The following is an 18,998-nucleotide window of genomic DNA, read 5'->3' on the forward strand; positions in this document are numbered from 1 at the left end:
GCCCTTTGTGCTGGGTGAGTCGGTTCGTGGCTTCCATCAGCAGCAACAGTGGTGAGAAGATGAAGAGAATAGGTTTGGGCATCCCGGTGATTCTTTCTTAAGCGGGACGTAGTAGCGCACAAACAAAGACGGGACGAGCGGGTGGGCGCGCACAAGCGCTAGCTATCAAGTGATGGTTTATTGCATAATCGGGGTTCAAATATATACACGCCCGAAAAATGCAAAAGTAAAGAAAAGAACAGTGACACCCCTATTCGAAAACCCATACTCAGCACGTGCCGCCGCCACCTTTTGGCACCAAAAATTCAAGTTCTCTTAGTGACAAGGCATAGCCTCCTAAATTTTATATGCCAGGCCATCGGCGCCAAGATCATAGAAGATACCGACCGTCGCACTTTCCGTCAAGGCTGCGAGCACCGCTTCTCGGCGATTGGCAAAAGTACACTTGAGGCGATGAATGAGGCGCTCGCAACGAAGGGGCGTAAGTATCGGAAAATACCTGAAAAATCGTTAATCGCCTGGGTCGTCGTGGGCCATGGTGCGCCTAGTTTTGCAGCTGGCCGTGATGAGGCGTTTGTATCGCGTTTGCATATCGAGAAAATGAAGTTGAAATAACATGGGAAGTAATTAAGAGTACGACAACTGTCGAGGTACACAAAGGATTAAGGCAAGGTTGCCCTGTATCACCGCTGCTGCTCATGCCTTGTATGATAAGTATGGAAAGAAGGCTACAAGGAAGCAATCTGGGTTATAATCTGTAACACAGATTAGGTGGAAAGGTTGTTGAGCAACGACTACTGGGTTTAGTATATGCGGACGATATTGTACTGTTAGCAGGTAGCCAGAAAGATTTGAAAGCTCTGGTTAATTGCTGTGGAGACGAAGGAGACAGTCTAGGTTTCACTTTTAGCGCAACTAAGTCACGTGTGATGATTTTCAATGATACAACTGATCAGGAGCTTATAATACAAGACCATGATGTACCCTGTGTGGCAGAATACAAGTACCTCGGGGTATCGTTTCAGCATTCGTTAAAACAAACCATGGACTAACAGATTTGGTATTTTTGTTGTATTATGTGCATTTACTGAGTATTTTCTTCTGCGTTGTTTGTTGTTGTTATTTGTGTACATTACTAGTTTTTAAATAATTATTACGTGTATTTTGTTTCTAATGCCTGTGCCATATTTTTATGCTTGTATCGCCCCCCCCCCCCCCCCCCCTATGTAATACCCTCGCACGAGGGCCCTTAGGGGTATTGTAAATAATAATAATAATAATAATGGGTAAACGAAGGGCAGATGTGCACGGAAAAGCACGAAGTCTCTCATAGCAAAAGGGCGAAGAGATGCCGGGATAATGAAACATAGGCCATTATTGGGGTACAGCAAATATCAAGCACTGAGAAGTATTTGGAAAAGAATAATGTTTCTGGGGCTTACTTTCGGAAATGTGGTTCTGTGCTTAAGGGTAGAGGTTTGGTCGAGATTAGAATGTAAATCAGAGAGCGGTTGGAAGATTAGCACTAGGTGACCACGGGAAAACCGCAAACGAGGCAGTTCAGGGGGTTACGGGCTGGGCATCGTTCGAAGCACGGGAAGGTCAGAGTAAAATACTATGCGAAGAACGCCTGAGGAAACTGGATCATAACAGGTGGGCAGCTAAGGTATTTAAATACATATACAGAAAGAGCGTTGACTCACAATGGCGGAAAAGAACTGTGAAGCTAACGAGTAAGTATGCAAGAGGACGGAGAGAGGCAGAGCATTAAACGACAGGCTAAAAACGCGGAAGGTAAGAATCGGATAGATTCAATGGAAAAGAAGCGTGCTGTAGAACTATATCGATAATGGAAAAGGGAGATAAGGAAGGAAGTGTTTTATGATAACTCAAGAGGGAGTGCCCTGCTCTTTGAAGCTAGGTCAGTATGTCTTAGTACGCGCAGCTACAAAAAGAAATTTAACGAGAAGATGACACATGTGCTGTGTGTGGTAATTCTGTAGAAACAATAGAACACGTCATTCTAAAATGTGATGGTATCCATCCCGACGTCGATGCAGGCACACTCACTCTTCCTGAGGCCCTAAGGTTTAGAGATAACAATAGTCACGTAAATAAATCTGCCGTGTGATTTAACCAAAAGCGATTGGAAGATTCGTGGCTCAAAAGCAGAGAGGTGACATAAGGTTGAAAGTGCAGGAAGACGTATTTAAAGAAAATGGCGAATTTTGGTCATTTGCAACACAGTTAAACAAAAATAAAGCAAAAATAAAGCATGGTGGCAACTGCCATCACCCCGTTTCAAAGGAGACGCTCTTTCCTTCCATCCATCCATTCATCCCACCCGCTCGCGGCAGAGGCACTAGAGACTTATAGCATATCGTTACCGTGTTTACGTTACCGTTTACCGTGTTACCGGACGCCGGATTTTCCGGTTAGCGCGGCGCACACCAGAAGACGTTTTAGCGTTCCGTCTCTCCCGTAACAAAATAGCGTTGGGCTAAAACGAGTGATGATGATGGCAGATGCCCAGCTTTTAATGATAAGAAAAACGGATGCATTGCAATCATTTCTATGAAGTGAAATGCTGCACTTTAATAATCTTTTTCTCTGCATGTAAAGACGTACCGACTACACTTCAGCTAACAGCCGACTCAGCGGCTTTTCAAATGTGCCCGTGAAGCTAGGCACCGTTGCCTGCCCTGGCCAGTAGACAATTTCACTACGTAGACCTCAGTAAGCTTGCATACACAGCGCACGGTGCGTTGCGAGCGCTGTAAAAAAAAAAAAGCACAACTACGACACCTGTTCGCCGTGCCGCAACGTTGCTTCACTTCACTTCACTTTATTTCCTTAAAGACCCTCGTGTGAGGGTATTACATAAGGGGTGGGACACATATAGATTAACAACAAAAAAGTACACAAAAATTGAACGAGTTATACAAAGAAAAATGATTATCGTGATGCAAGCAAACGCGTAATTTGGTTAAGAAACATAGGTTGGCATGTGATGGCAGCAAGTTCATGGGGAAGGCTTCTTTATGTGTTTGGATGTGAACACGGTGGCGCCATCTAGTGGTAGTAAGTTAAAGCGCGGCAACACCAGGCCGGAGAAACATTTTTAATTTTCTGAAATTACTGGTGAACATACCAAGAGAATTAATAGTCTTTTTTTTTCTAGGAAAAAAATCGTGAAAATATAGAAAAATCTTAAATCGGGCACGAAACTGAAAAGCTGCAGTATAGACATTGCTATTTGGCAATGTACACGACATATAGTCAGGCTTAACTGCTCAAAAATCGGCAAATAATCTCAAAAACATGGCCTAGTTGTTACTCAAACCTCAACGTATGAGTGAGAGTTTGCAAATTAAAAGCGAATGCCTTCATGTATGGCGAGGAATGGCGCAGAAGAACGCGGCGGCGGTGCTGTATTTGGTCCGAAGCGGCCATGCGGGGCCCGCCATGTTTGTTTACAAGCGAACGCTAACTCTCCGCAACGCTAAAAGGGATTCCGTAAAGTGTTTGCGGACCGGTAAGTGGCGGCGCATGCGCAGAAGTCGCTTGCCGGACCCGGTAAACAGTAACGTAAACACGGTAATCATATGCTATAACTCTCTACTGAAGTGCGCGCGAACAAGCAGCACGCGCCCTTTGGCGTGAGGTGAAACCCTCTCCTGACCTTCTCACACTTCGTCCGCAAGGAGCGCTGGTAGCCTAGATTTCGCGGCCGCTTTTGAGCCGATGCTCAGGAATGGGAAATATAGGAAGCTGTGGAATAGGGTATAGAAGGCGTGCTGACACATTCAGTCCCTGCTCGCGTAATATTGCAAGCTTCTAGAGTATCTCGAGTGAGTGGGTCGGTGTGAAAATAGATTAGAACCGTTATCTCGAACATCGGTCGGCAGAGAGGCCTACTGTCACACGTTCTGCAATGCTCGGCCAAATGCCCGTCAACACGAACATTGCTGACTTCATTTGCGTGCTCTTTCAGGCGTGCATTTAGGCATCTGCCCGTTTGCCTTGTGTAGAATTTTCCCGACTACAGGGGAATATTGTGGACCACCCCCTGCTGACGAGGGACAAAGGTTTTCCTGTGCTTGACAGCCGGGCTTACGCTTCTTAGCAGGGCAAGTCATCCTGCCCAATCTTGTCCACTCGCTCGTCCCGGATTCCTTTGTGCGCTATTATTTCCCGCTTATGGTTGTGCTTACTCTTCCCATGCTCGCAGTCTGACTTTCAAAATGCTTGCGGCACTCGCACTGACTAGCTTTCACAAGTGTAGCGAATCAATGGGGCGTACCAAAAATTCAAAAGTCACGCGCTAATTTTTAATCCTCGGCACCATACGGTGGCAGCTGCCAAACTATAGCCGTTTTTCTGGATTTTCTGGGCTTGCTTACTTTCAGGGACACGGCTGGAGAACTTGTCCGCACGCTGCTGGCCTATGGTTACGTCCTGGAACCGCCCACGGCCGAAAGCCTCGAAGGTATTTTTATTCGTGTTCATTCCACACGGTCGACGAGCAGACCGGCCGCAAATCGTTATGTGAACGATACGCGAAAAAAAAAAATCACAAGCGCAGTAGTGGAGCTATTGCGAGACTGCTCGATTTTTGTGGGCGAGTTAATAGTTTCCATCCAATCCAAAAGATAACACTTAATGACAATATGGAGTAAACATAGGTACTGAGAAAGAGATGCGGCATTTCTTTTCAATCTAGTCTCAACACACTGAAGCTTGTCTAATCAAATCACAGGTCACAATTTTTTATCAAGAAACTCAGTGTCGTTTCCTTAGGTTTGGACAGGTAGTTGCCGTGAACACCTGTCACATAATTGCGTCCAATCTTGAGGATTCCTTCTTACGCATGGTAGTCTGAAACGTTGCCCGATTAATGATTTTTGTCTTGATACGAAACTATTAGTGAAGCGCTTGTGCAATAGTTTATTACCTGTGGCAATCTGATGAACTTGAAAATCAGATACTGTTATCATTATTGCTATCATTACACGAAAAAGAAAAAATGAAGGAAAGGAAAAAAAAATAAAGTTGTCTCCTGCATCATGCCTAAATTTTCCTGTTTCCTGAATCGTACACACACTTAAGTCGATGCAGTTTCTCTTCCCTCGATGCGTATAACCAGTGCACTTTAATGTTAATGTTTAATGGTAGTGTTTTTAATGTTATCTCTTAACATTTCATCTTGACGGGCATATTAATGCTTTTGCCTGTTTGATTCTGCCTCTCCTTTGATGGTTTTAGCGAATTTTAGCTCTCATCGAATTGTCTTCTGATTAGGTTTATTTTTGCTTTGCCACCCCAAGTACTGTATAAGCTGTTATCTGTCTTTAGAATGTGACTCTGCGTTTGCTTCTCTGTTTTTAGTGCTTTCTGCGTGCTTGCTTGCCATGACACCGCCCTTTGGCGTCGCTATTTATTTATTTATTTAAGATACCCTCAGCGTACAGATGTACGGTACAGAGGGGAGGGGCGGATACAGTTTATGCAATGTCAAGACAAGGTTTAGATAAAATGTATACAAAGTAAAGTTAGCACAAGAAGAAAACAAAATAAAACAGAAGAAAAAGAGCAACAAGGTACAAATTGTACTTTATAAGGCAGAATTGGTGTCATAAATATAACATAAATATAAAAATGCAACAAAGAGCACAGTACACAATGAAGATATACAAATGAAAAGGGATTTAACACTAGGTAAAAAAGAAGCTTTGCAACGCGGATTTAAAGTTTCCTTCTCAGTTATACTTGTTAGTGATGCAGATAGGTTATTACAATCATTATAGGTCCGGGGAAGAAATGAGTTAGAATGGGCAACCGTGTTTGAGTTTGGGATGTGGACCTTTTGACTGTGGTTACGGGGATGTGAAATGTATGATGGGGGTTGAATCCACAAGGAGCGCAATGTTGAGTTATGGTGGTATATTTTATGAAAAAGTGAGAGGCGAGATAGCTTTCTTCGAGTTGATAATAACAGATGCAAGTATGCTTTCATATTAGTAATGCTGGATGTCCTTTGATAGTTATTTAAGATGAATTGGGCTGAGCCATTTGGCACTGCCTCAACGTACAGTATGAGGGTTACTTGGCCGGCATCCCAAACAGATGATGCGTATTCGAGTTGTGGACGAATGTAGGTTTTGATTATAATTTTAATGACGATGGTGGAAAAGAGAAATTACGGCGAATGTATCCAAGAGTACGACTGGCTTTGGCGATGATGGAACTGACATGTGATTTCCAAGAGAGATCATTGGTAATGATTACACCAAGGTGGCGGTACGATGTCACAGACTCTAATAAGATGTTATTAGGCGTATACGTGGGATCTGTTACGTTTGTGCGAGATACCCTCATTGATTTGCAGTTGTTAATATTTAATTGCATGCACCATGTACTGCACCATTCGTTAATATATTTAAGGTCATACTGAACTAACAGGACATCGGAATTATCAGTAAATTTACGGTACAGAACACAGTCATGAGCAAACAGGCAAATTTTGGAAGAAACGCAAGAAGACAAGTCGTTTATGTAAATCAAGAATAAGAGAGCACCCAGAACCGACCCTTGCGGAAAGCCGGAGTGGACTGGGGCCGAAGGTGGGTTTTCATTAGTAGTTACAAACTGAATGCGGGTCGTGAGGAAAGCGCGAATCCAATAAATTGTTGCAGGGTCAATGCTTAAGACGCTTAGTTTATGAAGAAATAGCGCATGGTATACCTTGTCAAAAACTTTAGAAAAATCACGAAATATACAATTGAAAAACCAGTCTAGGTAGGCATGCAAGTCATTAGTGAAGGGGACAAGCTGAGTTTCGCAAGAGAAATGTTTGCGGAATCCATGCTGGGCACTTGAGAAGAAGTTGTTATTTTCGAGAAAGTTAACAAGATGTGTGTATATAATGTGCTCCATGATATTACATGGTACAAATGTAAGGGAAATGGGCCTGTAATTGAGGGTATCTTGTATAGGACCTGACTTGTGGATGAGATTATTTTTCCAGATTTCCAGTCATGAGGTGTAGTGCCAGAGTTATACGATTGTGAGAAAATGCGCTCTAGTAATATTGAACTGTATTCCACCGTATTTTGTAAAAATTTAATATTGATTTCGTAACCACCACAAGATAATTTGGGTTTTAATTTATTTACTATAGCGGTGATGCGTGTTGACTCAAATATTGTGAGGTCCATGATCCGATAATTGGTAGCATTCACAACTGGTATCTGAGAGGAGAGTACTGGGGATGAAAATGACCTAACGAATGTGTTGTTAAGCACATTTGAACACGGATGAGGCGGCACTGATTCCCCAGACCTGGTGAATAGTGATAAGACACACTTATTAGTGTTGCCTCGAATGACATTCCAAAATCGCTTTGGATTAGTTTTAATAACTGTGGAAGAGTAGTGTTTAAATATGAAAACTTAGCTAACCTATAACATTTGGCCGCCTTTTTGAACGCTAACCAATGAGATAATTTTGAGGAGTGTTTAGCTGAACAAAATAAACACTTTTTTCTTTTTCGATAACCTGTTTAGATGAGTTTTATAACAAGGCGCTTTGTTGCTAGTGTAGGTGGTTATAAGGGGGATGTATCGGATGATTAACTGAGAAATTTTATTTTTGAACATGCCCCAGTTAGCTTCTATGGACCGATGAAGATATGATGGGAGGAACAAGTCTAGAAGTGAGGAGAGTTCGCTGGTGACAGCAGGGTAGTCAGCTTTGTTAAAATGATAAAATTTTCTTTTTTTGTCTGCTCGTTTTTTTTTTTTGAGTCACCGTTAGCGCGAAATGTAAGACATCGTGATCGCTCAGCCGGGGCAGGTGCGCAACAGTCGATAAGTTGTCTGTTAATGTCGAAAGATTTGTTAGTCGTGTGAATACAAAAACCGTACTTTTCTTCTTTTTTTCTCCTTTCGCCTTCGTGCTTCAATGACTCCCTGACTGTCACGTGGACCTGTGTTATGGCTTTATGATGTGCTGGGTTGGTTCAGAATAAACAGTTGGTATTAAGCGCTACTTTCGTGCTCTGTGTCCTTTGTGCGCTGCCCTCTTATGATTAAGCACATAGGTGGAATGGCGTTTTACGAAAATACGTACTTTCCTAACACTAGCGGTTAACTGCCGGAAAAAGCTTTGGCACCAGCTCTAGAAATGCCTTCGGCGGGTCAGATAAATGGGACACAACACTTTGAAGCGCAGCGCGCAAGTACGCGTTGTCCTCCTCTTCTGCGTTTTGCAGGCATTCAAAGCAAAGTGTCCTCTGTGAAGTACGATCAGCGGACCTACCGGGCAGAGATTACTTACTCCGTCAGCGAAGGAAAGTGGTGAGTGTTTCGTTGCTTTGTGCCGCTCTTGTAGGCGAAAAACATTCTCCACCAATCACAAGATAGCGGAACAGGGGAATGGATTAAAAATAAAGCGTCCCTGCCCTGTACCATAGGGTTAGAGGACAAAAAGAAATGTCTGAGCCCTTAAAGGATTATTATTCACGTAGCCTCGGGTAGGCCCAGCAGCTACGCTGTGCTAGCGACGCCGACAACCAGTAAGCAGACAGGGCCAAAGGAAAGGCGAAGGGCAGCTGCCAAGCGTATCGCAAGCAATGAACGTTAACAAGGTAGAATGAGCTGGTCAGGCATAACATTTGAAAGAAAGAAAGGAGCCCTGAACCAACACGTAGCAGAGGAAAGGACAGGAGCAGCACGAGTCCCGTTCCTTGCTACGAGGCAGCGCGCAGAGACGACGGGCAAGGGTCCTGTCCTACTATGTGCTTTAAGGCTATATTCTTCCTTCAGACACCAACACGGGGCGGTGGATAACATTTTGTAAGTGTTGCACCCACAACGGGGAAACAACCGGCCTCAAGAAACTAGCCAGTTTGCGCCGTGTGCCGATAGTGTTGTTCTAGGCGTCCTAAGAAATAATGCGCCCGCTTAGCTGCTGGCAGGCTGCCAGTACAAAAGCACTCTGCCCAACTGATTCCTCTGGCTGGATATATTCAGCTAGAGCTATATTCGACAGGGGCGGCTCTGCGCCAAGGATGGGCTTGGAACACGCGTTGCACGTTAAGAATAAATGCGACGTCTATTGAAGCACGATCGCCTTTTCATGCGGATGCCACCCTATACGCAGCCGTCGATTCTAGGCTCTGAGCAATACCTAAAATGAATCAAACTGAATTTTATATCTTCGTCCGGGCTGACATATGTGGGCGGTGGGTGCGCTCGATTTCGTAAACGGAGACCCAAGCTACTGCCAATTGGGCATGCGTTCAAATGAGGTATAATCACTGTATTGCTTTCGAAAATAAACCGCTGCACCCTACTCATTTGTACCTTACGCCCAGGTTCCTTGAGCCATGCACTTGGTCTTCTATAATCGAGCGCTTCTTTCTTAGCTGCTTTACATGCGCGATGCAGTTCGTCTCGGCTCCGAAAGATTCTGCAGCGGAGAAATCAATTTCTGGTAAGGGTAGAAAACGTAGCGCAAAAAGACAGGGACACAGAAAGGCAACACCACACAGCGCTAACTTCCAACAAAAAATTATTTCGCAAAGGAAGGGTGTTTTTTTATACCAACTTATCATACAACCACAATGAAACTCCGCGCTAGCAAAGCGTATCAGACAGATATAAGAGCTTCTTTTGGCTACAGAACGACTGAAGGGCTACACACAGTCATCTTCCAAGAGGGAAATCCATTCCGCTTCAATTTTTTCTCGTGTTAAGCGGTTTTTGTGCACATTTAAGACCACGAAGCTCTTGAAGAGTGATATGCAATGACACACACGGCAATGTGCTGACCAACCTTTCCGGCACATATCCCTTACACGTCACTCCCACGTTCCCGAAGCCTATCGTTCACGCATCTGCCTGTTTGACCTACATACTGCTTGTCACAGGAAAGAGGTATCTGGTATACGACATTTTCAATGCAATCAACAAACTTATTCTATAGTTTCTTTGTACAGCCAACGGCCTTTTTGGATTTTGTCAAATTTTTCGTGCACAAGTGACTCAACTTTTTAGGGGCTGAAAAAAACACTCTAGCTCTTGAACGCTGCGCTATATTTTTAGATTGTGGGAAGGCCGATGAAAGTAGGCAGCGTTTTTTTCTTACTGGCTTTCTTTCGCCCGCATTCCCTGGAACGCTCTTCGTCCTACTCACGCTCTCAGTTGCCAAAACCTACCTCATCTAAAAACATTACAGACATCATACGAGCAGTGGGAGGCAGCCCTGACCAGCAATGGTCTGGAGGACCAGTGTCGCATCATCAGACTGGTCCAGGCATCCGCCCAAGCCAGCGGAGTCCTGAACTGAGGAGTCCACTTACCTGACTCGTAGAACACTTCAATGAAATAATAAATGTTTTTTTTCCTCTCTCTCAGAGTTACCAACTTGTCAAAAACCATGCACACGCCACAGATGCAGAAAAAACAAAGAAAAATCTCTCCCCGGACGGGATTCCGTCGAACTCTCGACTTGACACTCTCGTTTAGTAGAGAAGCTTTCTGAAACACTGATTTTGCTTGTTATTTGTAGATAAACTATAGCCGGCAAATGCGGCTCAGTAGGACGGAGCAGCCGCTGCCGCTTACGGGGTCTGGCAGTGGGAGTGGGTGGCGTGATGCTACTCGTCAGTCATCGTGTGGCGCGCCGTACTTGCTCCCAACCTATCTTCCATTTTCCTCTCCCCTTTGCTCTTTCAATGCTTTCCCCTAAAAGCGGAGAGGGAGGTTTTGCTCTCTTTGATTTGACACCCGCCAACCGAGGCTGCAGCCAGACGGACAGATTTTTCAGATAGGGGGGTTCTGATTAAAAATACGCTGACGCTTGATGCCTGTAGAGAGGAAGAACAGTTTGGCTATGTCAGCTCTTGTCCGAATAATTAGTTGTAAGTAAATAATTAACATTGTTTTAATTAGCTAGTGACGCACTGTCTTGCCGCAGCCTCTGTCTTTCGACAAAGACGTATCTTGGCATTATTCGTTGTGGCTGTTCACCCTCCTCGCAGGTATTTCGAGTTCGAGGTGCTCACGCTGGGGCCCATGAAGGTCGGCTGGGCGAACGCCAGCAGCTTCCTGCCATCCTGCGAGCTGGGCGGCGACCATAACTCGTGGTCGTACGACGGCTTTCTGGTGCGTCCCATCATCCCTTTTCTCGAACCGATGCGCTCCCTCGACAATCTTGGAGGGAACGATCACTCTGACAAAGCGGGCTCTCGTGTGCTGTTGTTTTATTGCCTATACGTCCCCGTGTGTTTGTTGCCCTAGCACTGGCAACTCTCACACTGCGCTGTGCTTAAACTTCTCAACAGGCTAACTACTTGTTCGATACCACGCACTGACAAGCTTTGGTAACGTACTTCCGCGATGTAAAGAAACGCGAACAACGCTGCGCCTACACGCTCCGCTTTTCGAGTTTTTTTTTTTTTAAATCGCACTTTTACCAGGGTGGTTAGAAAAAGACGTAAGAGTCGTGATCGAATGTTTCATGGCCGACTCAGGCGTCTTTTTGCTAACACTGGACTAAAGGTGTGATGAAAAGAAATGCTAACGGCGGATGCCCTAGACTGCACTCTGTTCCCATTTCTTTCCATGCCCCCTGTACGCCATTCGGCAACTCACTGTAACACGGACGGTGCACTCACACACACACAGTTTCTGAAGTGCCCCGCCCACCGTCCAAAGTGTGCCACGGCATTGAACACCTGGCAGCGAATGCCGATTTAGATTTTAGTTGAAAGTATCTTCAGTTAGTGGTTTCCTGCCGCCAGACTTGGTGGTTAGGCATTCCTCTGCTCAGTGTACCACCTCTCCCGACTAGTTGTGATTGAGTACAGAATCAGTTTAGCCCAGCCGAGCAAACGCGTCCGCACTGCTTGGCAATAGAATATATAGTATTTATTCGAAGTGCATGTACCAGAGAGTACAAAAGTCTCTATGACGTGTCAGCTTTATTCGACAGCTTACCGACAGCTTTATTGTTAGCCACCGGATCAAGGCCAAAATTCTGAAAGTCAAACTCAAGCCCACTTTCTTTCATCTGCAGTGGTGACTGGCAGAAAAACAGAACACCTATGTGCCTGAAGTGTTTTCCGAGAGTCTTGGAAACTTTTGCCTCCGATAGTATCACGAAGGAGATGGAAAGGCGCAAGGCCTTGCTTACCATAGCAAGCATGATGCGATGCATTTGGAATGAGAAAATTTTAAATAAAATCAACGTAGCACAGGTGAGAACACTTCTTGACATTGAATAGGCTACGAATAGAATAGGCTAGGTTATGAATAATGCCTAGACACAGCACCTTGACTGATTTTATTTAGAATATACTGCAGTCTCGGATGAACAAGTAGGTCGGCAGATACAGATTACAACGTGTTATCAGTGCTTTGGGAAACATACTAGAAACGTGCGCTGTTGAAGAGAATCAGACGCTAAAAAATGACATCGCGCAACGACTTACCAAGCGCACAGGAAGGATATATTAATCAAAGCTGAGATTTGGGCGAGTTGGTAAGCATTCATGGTGGGTGAACAGCACAACAAAGGCGGGACAAAGGCAAGACAAGCGCTTTGTCCCGCCTTTGTTGCGCTGTTCACCCACTATGAATACGTTAATCAAGACAAAATTTATCACATCGCTAGTGCCATGTCATTTTACTCTATTCTGGTGTTTGGAAAGAATGAATACCGAAACAAATTTGTGCGCGAGGCGTATGAGACCAAATATTGAACGTTACGGTGCCAGAATGTAAGCGATAAAAATGATCTGACATAAATGTTTGATTTCAGATATTGCGGCTTTTTATAAATTACAAATGTGAATTTAATTCCACAATTTTCTTACTGGTTTCCAGTGTGGGGATGTTATGTCCGAGAGGGCTTTTGAAATAGAATATTAAATAAAACGAACTGCATGACTTTGAACCATTTACAGCTTTTGCCTGCTTTACGTAAAAAGGATCTCATACCACTGAAGCGTACTCAAGTTTTGGTAAGATAAATTCTTTATAGGCTTGAAATTTTACTTTCGACGGTGCCTGTTTTATTTTGTCATAAAAACCAAGTTTGCATTTATCATATGCGGAAGTATAGACTAAGAAAGGATTTGGGTAATTGTATGTAATTGTATTAAGTTCTTTTACGCGACTTCTAGTATTATGGTACAAAAAAATATGCATTTTTTTATTTGTGACACCAAGCAGCACAGTTTTTTCAGAATTTGACGCCGTACACTACATCTTACAACATTCACTAATTTTCGTTATGCTGGTTCTGACATGTTATTTGTTTTGTAGAGATGGCAAACAGGCGGTGTTCACCCCGTTCATATTCAATTCAATTCAATTTATTTCAACACTATAATGTTGAGGACCGCGAAAAAAAAAGCCTTTTGTGGCTTTACAAGGTCCGCAGCCCCTTTTAACAAGCAGTGACAGAGCATACGGTTGGGTATTACATATTAAGCTAGAATTACCTAAATCCCAATAACACGAGTGTCAGACATAATGTATATATATAATATATACATACATATATTTGTAAAATGAATTCAAGTGAAACAGAAAGTATATGCAGTATATATAGCACTCACGTACAATTGAAACCGACAGAATTAACGCTAATTACTAATGCACATTATACATATATGAAATCAACAAATGGATCACATAAAACATACTGCAATGCAAAATTCGGCAAATACACTGTTACAAAAACAATTTCTTCCATTTTTGCGGAAACAAAGAAAAGATAGCTACCTAGATAACACAATAATGAAACTTATACAGTGTTAATTTTATTTAGACAAGATGGTAATGTAAAGCGTAACATTTGGTATGTGTAATTAGTCCTTGCCCGTGGCATCTCCCAGAGTTCGCAACTGCGCGTATTTAGCTTCCCATCTCTACGTTTTAAGTTTGATATAGTGTTTAACGTGTTATTATTTCTTTTAATACCTGTCTTACATCAGTGAATTAGTGTTTGCTCATAAATATGAGGCATAGGAATTAAATTCAGTTTTTTGAAAAGTGGGTGCGTATGTGTGTCGTGGGGAACGTCCAGAATACTACGGACGCCCTTTTTTGTATTCTGTGTAATGTGGTGATATTATAAAGTGTCGTAGTACCCCAAACAAGATGGCAGTAATGAAATTGCACAACCTTTCACATCGCACCCAGTTTGTCGACATAAGAGGGTGCTCATCCTGTACGCTATCAGCTGCATCTAGGGAAGGTTTTTAGGGTGCATTTTTTTCCTAATCAAAGTTAATGACATCAGGATGAATATCCGTGGTTATATCATTAGCGTACATTATGAAGACTATGGACCCTAAAACACTTCGCTGGGGAGCTCTCGGTGCAACTGATAGCGTATAGGATGAGCACCCTCTATGTCGACAAACTGGGTGCGATGTGAAAGGTTATGCAATTTAATGTGAATGGGGGCAACGCCAAAATTTTTATGTTTAGGCAAAAGTTTGATATGGTGGACGTGGTCAAAGTCTTTGCTAAAGCCAAGGGAGATGAGAGCTGCCTAACCACATGAGTCAAGAATTTTGGCTATATATCATTGACTGTTGTTATACGTTGAGTACATGTTGAAAACCCATGCTGTAAAGTAGACAAGTTATTATTTTCAAGGCAGTCTGTGAGAAAATGTGCAAGAATATGTTCTTGTAATTTACAGCGCATAAATATTACTAATCTGGGGCAGTAGTTTTTTTGTTAATAAGTACGCAGAAAAAAGCAATTGTAAGCAATGCCTACCAATATCCGTGGGCATGACACGGCAACAGTGTAAGGTTATCGCACGAAGGCAGTAAGCACAACTAACCTGGGGAATGCGGAAAAATGGAAGACCAGCCTTCCGACCCGCCGCACTCGTACACCGTTGATGCACCGTTTCCGCTCGCTAACCGCGGAGGGGTTCGTGCTCGTGGGAACAAAGGGAAGGACGACAAAGCGTGAACACTCATATGCTATTTACTACACCTGCAATTAATACACAGAGCGGGACAGCGAGCTACGAAAAAAAAAAATACCGAGGCACTCCTCGGAAATAGAAGACTACGTGAGAAGGACTTCCGACTTACCGGCTGGAGCAGGGCCGCGACTTCGGAGGTATCGGCGGCGAACATTTGTATGCGCCGACAATGGCGGTGCGGGCCGCTTTCTTGGGGCAAAGCCATCCTCTAGCATTTGCTGGGGAAAGTGCCGAGAGCGCGTGTTTGCTGCGCTCGCTTCGCTGCCTGGAACCAGATGTCCAGCGGCAAGACACGACGGATCTCCGTGCGCCTGCCCCGGAAGGTGACGAGAGCGCGCTGCTGTGACCGCTCGTGACGCTGGCCGGATCCCGAAGAGACCCTCTCCGGTTGCTCAGAATTCCGCGTAACCTACGAAGTGGCGCTCCCGTCGCGGTTTCCACTTTCCCCATGAGGGAGACTTTCTTCATCGCCCAGCCGGTGCTGTCCTGACAAACGATGGTGAAGATGGGCCGCGTCGAAATGGAAACCAGTTCTCCACAGGAATAAGCACGAAGAGTCTTGTGAGCGACATGGTTCCTGAAGCTTTGCCTGCCCACTGAATAAAAATCTGCGGCCGCTCTTTAAAGGCTAGATAGGTGACATCACAGGTGAGGTATCCCGATTGCACTCCGTAGAGCAGGCTAAGTTGCGCTGATGACGGTGAAGTCGTTGTTATGGGCTAGGAAGATGATGCACTGGGCAGCTGCTCGCGATCCACGATATATGACGGCGCTGCCCAGCACGAAAGTCTGGGAAATAAGCAGAAATCTTTTTGTGGGAGGCATGATTCCTGAAGCTACGCCGTGCCCACTCTACAAGATGCCCTGCAAAAACTCACGAAAAAACGTTTTCATAAAAGCCGCATTTATCAGAATGCCGCCTCCTCCCCTTCTCGTTATTTTTCTGTGCCTGTGTTATGTAGTAGACGGCTTCAAAAGCTCGAAAGCCAGCGCACAAAGCCTTTTTTCAATGTCTGTCATGCGCAAACCTGATTTTTATCAGGAACCGTATTACTAACAGTTCTTTTTCCGAAACACTGCCTTATTTCACGGTGACAGCTGTTAGTGGGAGTCTCCGTGAGCCGTCGGTGACACAGAATCCGCAGCGCGGAGCGGCACTTTGGCTATTCACTTCGGAAAAGTTAGATTTATATATAAATTTACATTTGATTTACAACTACAAATTCACTTCTCAATCTGAAATTACTGTGGAGTTCAGAAATTTTAAAATTCGAATTAGGCAGATTTCGAGCAGCCGCGGTGGCGGAGTGGTTATCGTGTTCGGCTGCCGGCCCGAAAGACGCGGGTTCGATCCCGGCCGCGGAGGTCGAATTTCGATGGAGGCGAAATTCTAGAGGCCCGTGTACTGTGCGATGTCAGTGCACGTTAAAGAACCCCAGGTTGTCGAAATTTCTGGAGCCCTTCACTACGGCGTCTCTCATAGCCTGAGTTGCATTGGGACGTTAAACCCCTATGAACTAAACTAATTAGGCGGATTTCGGTCACTCGGGGATTAACGCATTGTCGAAGGGGAAGTATTTCCAAACACTTACCCCAGTAGGGCCGCGAATGAGGCTGGGGGAAATTTTGGCACCCATTAGAAAACCGGTGGGTACACGGCGGCATTGGAGATTACATAAGGCAACTCATGAATGCGAGGCCGAATGCGCTAACCACCAGACATTAAGAAATAGCAGACGGTTTAGCATGGCTAAGGGCGGGATATCGTTTCGTAGCACTAGTTAGGTTGGGCACTTAAGGTCTTTAGTTGCTAAAAGCCTTTCACCTAAAGGCACTTAACATGAAGACCATTGGCCTAAAGGTCTTCTACCTAAAGCACTTTGCCCGGAGGGCCCTAAAGGCTTTTGAGACCTAGATGAAAGCATAAAGCCTTCATTCAGGTTAAGACGTGCCAGGCGTACATACTTAGTAGGCCTTGGAAGGCATTCACCATGAAGGCGTTTATCCTAAAGCCTTTGGGCAAAGACCTGGGTAAAGGCCTGCCAGGCGTACACACCTGCCTGGCTGGCCACAACCCGGTGGGCAGCAGGGCCGCCTGCCACGAAGCAGGATTCAGAGGCGTACATACGTACTATCGCGATGGAAAGAAACGTGGCGCATACGCGCTCCGCTTTTCGAATTTCTTTTCATCACGCTTTTACGTCAGTGGCAAGAAAAAGGCGTAGGAGTCGTCCAGAATACGCCACGGATGACTCTAGCGTCGTTTTTCTACCACCTCAGTAAAAGCGTGATGAAGAGAAGCGGGAACAGCGGAGCTCCTATAGGCTGCGCTTTGTTCGCATTTCCTTCCATCGCCCTGTACGCACGTAGAGGCGTGAGCAAAAGTGCAGCGGCCACGGGTCCGGCGACAGGAGCGGCTGCGGGGTCGCAGCGCTGCGCTCATATATCGCGCCGCGCGCTCGCCGGGAGAGTGCCTCGATAAACGTCGCCTTCGCTATCGCGCCTGTTCGTATCATGCCTGCTAAGTTTTTAGTGAGGCGTTCGTCTGCCCTTCTGCTGACGTTCGTGACAAAATGGGGCGCGCATCGCAGTGTCCGGGACATGGCGCTGTCGCGCAGGGGCCGACATGAGTTGCAGTACTTTCTCCACACTGAAGAAAGAGCGGTTTGTTTCTACATTGAGTTGCGAACTCGTCTGCACGATGGTTTGGCCGTCTATAATGCATCTTAGTCGACAATCCTTAAAGGGTATTCTTCTTTCATGAGGCGGGATGCGCGTTTCAAATGGTTCACATCCTGAGTTGTGATTGGCTCCTTCATATGCTCACTAAGTTGCTCTATATCGCAAGTAAGCAAAAGTGGAGACAGTCTAAGAAATTTGCATTTTCCGCCTTGATGTACCTAATGATTCGGGATACATGTCGGAAGCCAACAGCCACCGAAACCAAGGAGCATAGCGGATGTCCTTCTTTATGCCATAGGTATGTATACCATAAGCGGGTTCTCGCACAGCTTCCGCCCTCACACTTCGAGCGCGTTCCTACGTGGCACTCGCGGCAATACAGGACGTACCAACGTTGGGACGTACATACTACGTCCTCCGCTATGACGGCGCTGGTGCACACTCTCAAGGTTCGCTTACACTGCACAAAAATACCCCCGAAAGCAGAAGGTTCGACAGCCGTCGCCGTAGATCAGTTGGCAGAACACCGGACGCGAAATTCGGAGGTCTTGGGCTCGGATCGCAACAGCTGCATGTGGTTACTTTTTTTCTGCTTGGATTAATTCCCATTGATGAAAAATTACAAATTACAAAAAAGACATCCCCAATGCCCCTTAGTTTCCGTCATGTATGCCATAACGAGCACCTCTTTTCCCTTCACTTGTATGCTCAATGATTCGGGAGGAAAGTGCTTCCGAAAGCATGCGCAGCCTATTGTGCAAACATGCAAGGAACTCTATGCTATTCTGCTCCTGACACATTGAACAGCTTCGCCGCCGCACATAGATGATTGATAAGACTGCTCACCCAGCTAGCTTGTCAGCCATCAGTGACCCTGGTCAGCGAACACAAGCAGGAGCGCCTTCCTGCTTTTACATAGAAAAATTCTTGCAGTACAGGAAGATTAAGAAGGGCGCACTGTGCATATAGGCACACGCCGTCAAATACCGCTGGCAAGCAGTTCCGCCACAGTTCCTGTGGTCAGTCCATGTTTGCTTGCCAGTATAAGAAAGGTGTCAGGCTGGTTGGTATTGCATCATATTCGCCAACAGCGCTTAGACACACGGACAGAACACAAAACACGACGACGTATGCTCTTGCTTCAGCTTTATTCCAGAAGGCCGCCCAACCATTGCCAACACAGGCAAAGCGTTCTCAAACTCTTTTTCTTTCTTTATACTGCACAGATTTGCAACCTTTTTTTCAACACACTACTGGTATGAAACGGTTCTGTGGTTACACCATCAAAGTAATCAATC

General features: G+C 45.1%; 1 protein-coding gene across 1 annotated transcript in view; it reads left to right on the forward strand.

The window, feature by feature from the left end:
* The window catches only part of RyR (Ryanodine receptor), a 1,185,515-nt gene that overhangs the window by 282,586 nt on the left and 883,931 nt on the right, over nt 1-18,998 (forward strand). Inside the window, 3 exon segments of the mRNA XM_077638630.1 lie at nt 4,410-4,489; nt 8,273-8,357; nt 11,045-11,168. Of these exon segments, the coding sequence (XP_077494756.1) occupies nt 4,410-4,489; nt 8,273-8,357; nt 11,045-11,168 (289 nt within the window).

The sequence above is a fragment of the Amblyomma americanum genome, chromosome 9 (assembly GCF_052857255.1).
Source record: "Amblyomma americanum isolate KBUSLIRL-KWMA chromosome 9, ASM5285725v1, whole genome shotgun sequence".
Classification (NCBI taxonomy): Eukaryota; Metazoa; Arthropoda; class Arachnida; order Ixodida; family Ixodidae; genus Amblyomma; species Amblyomma americanum.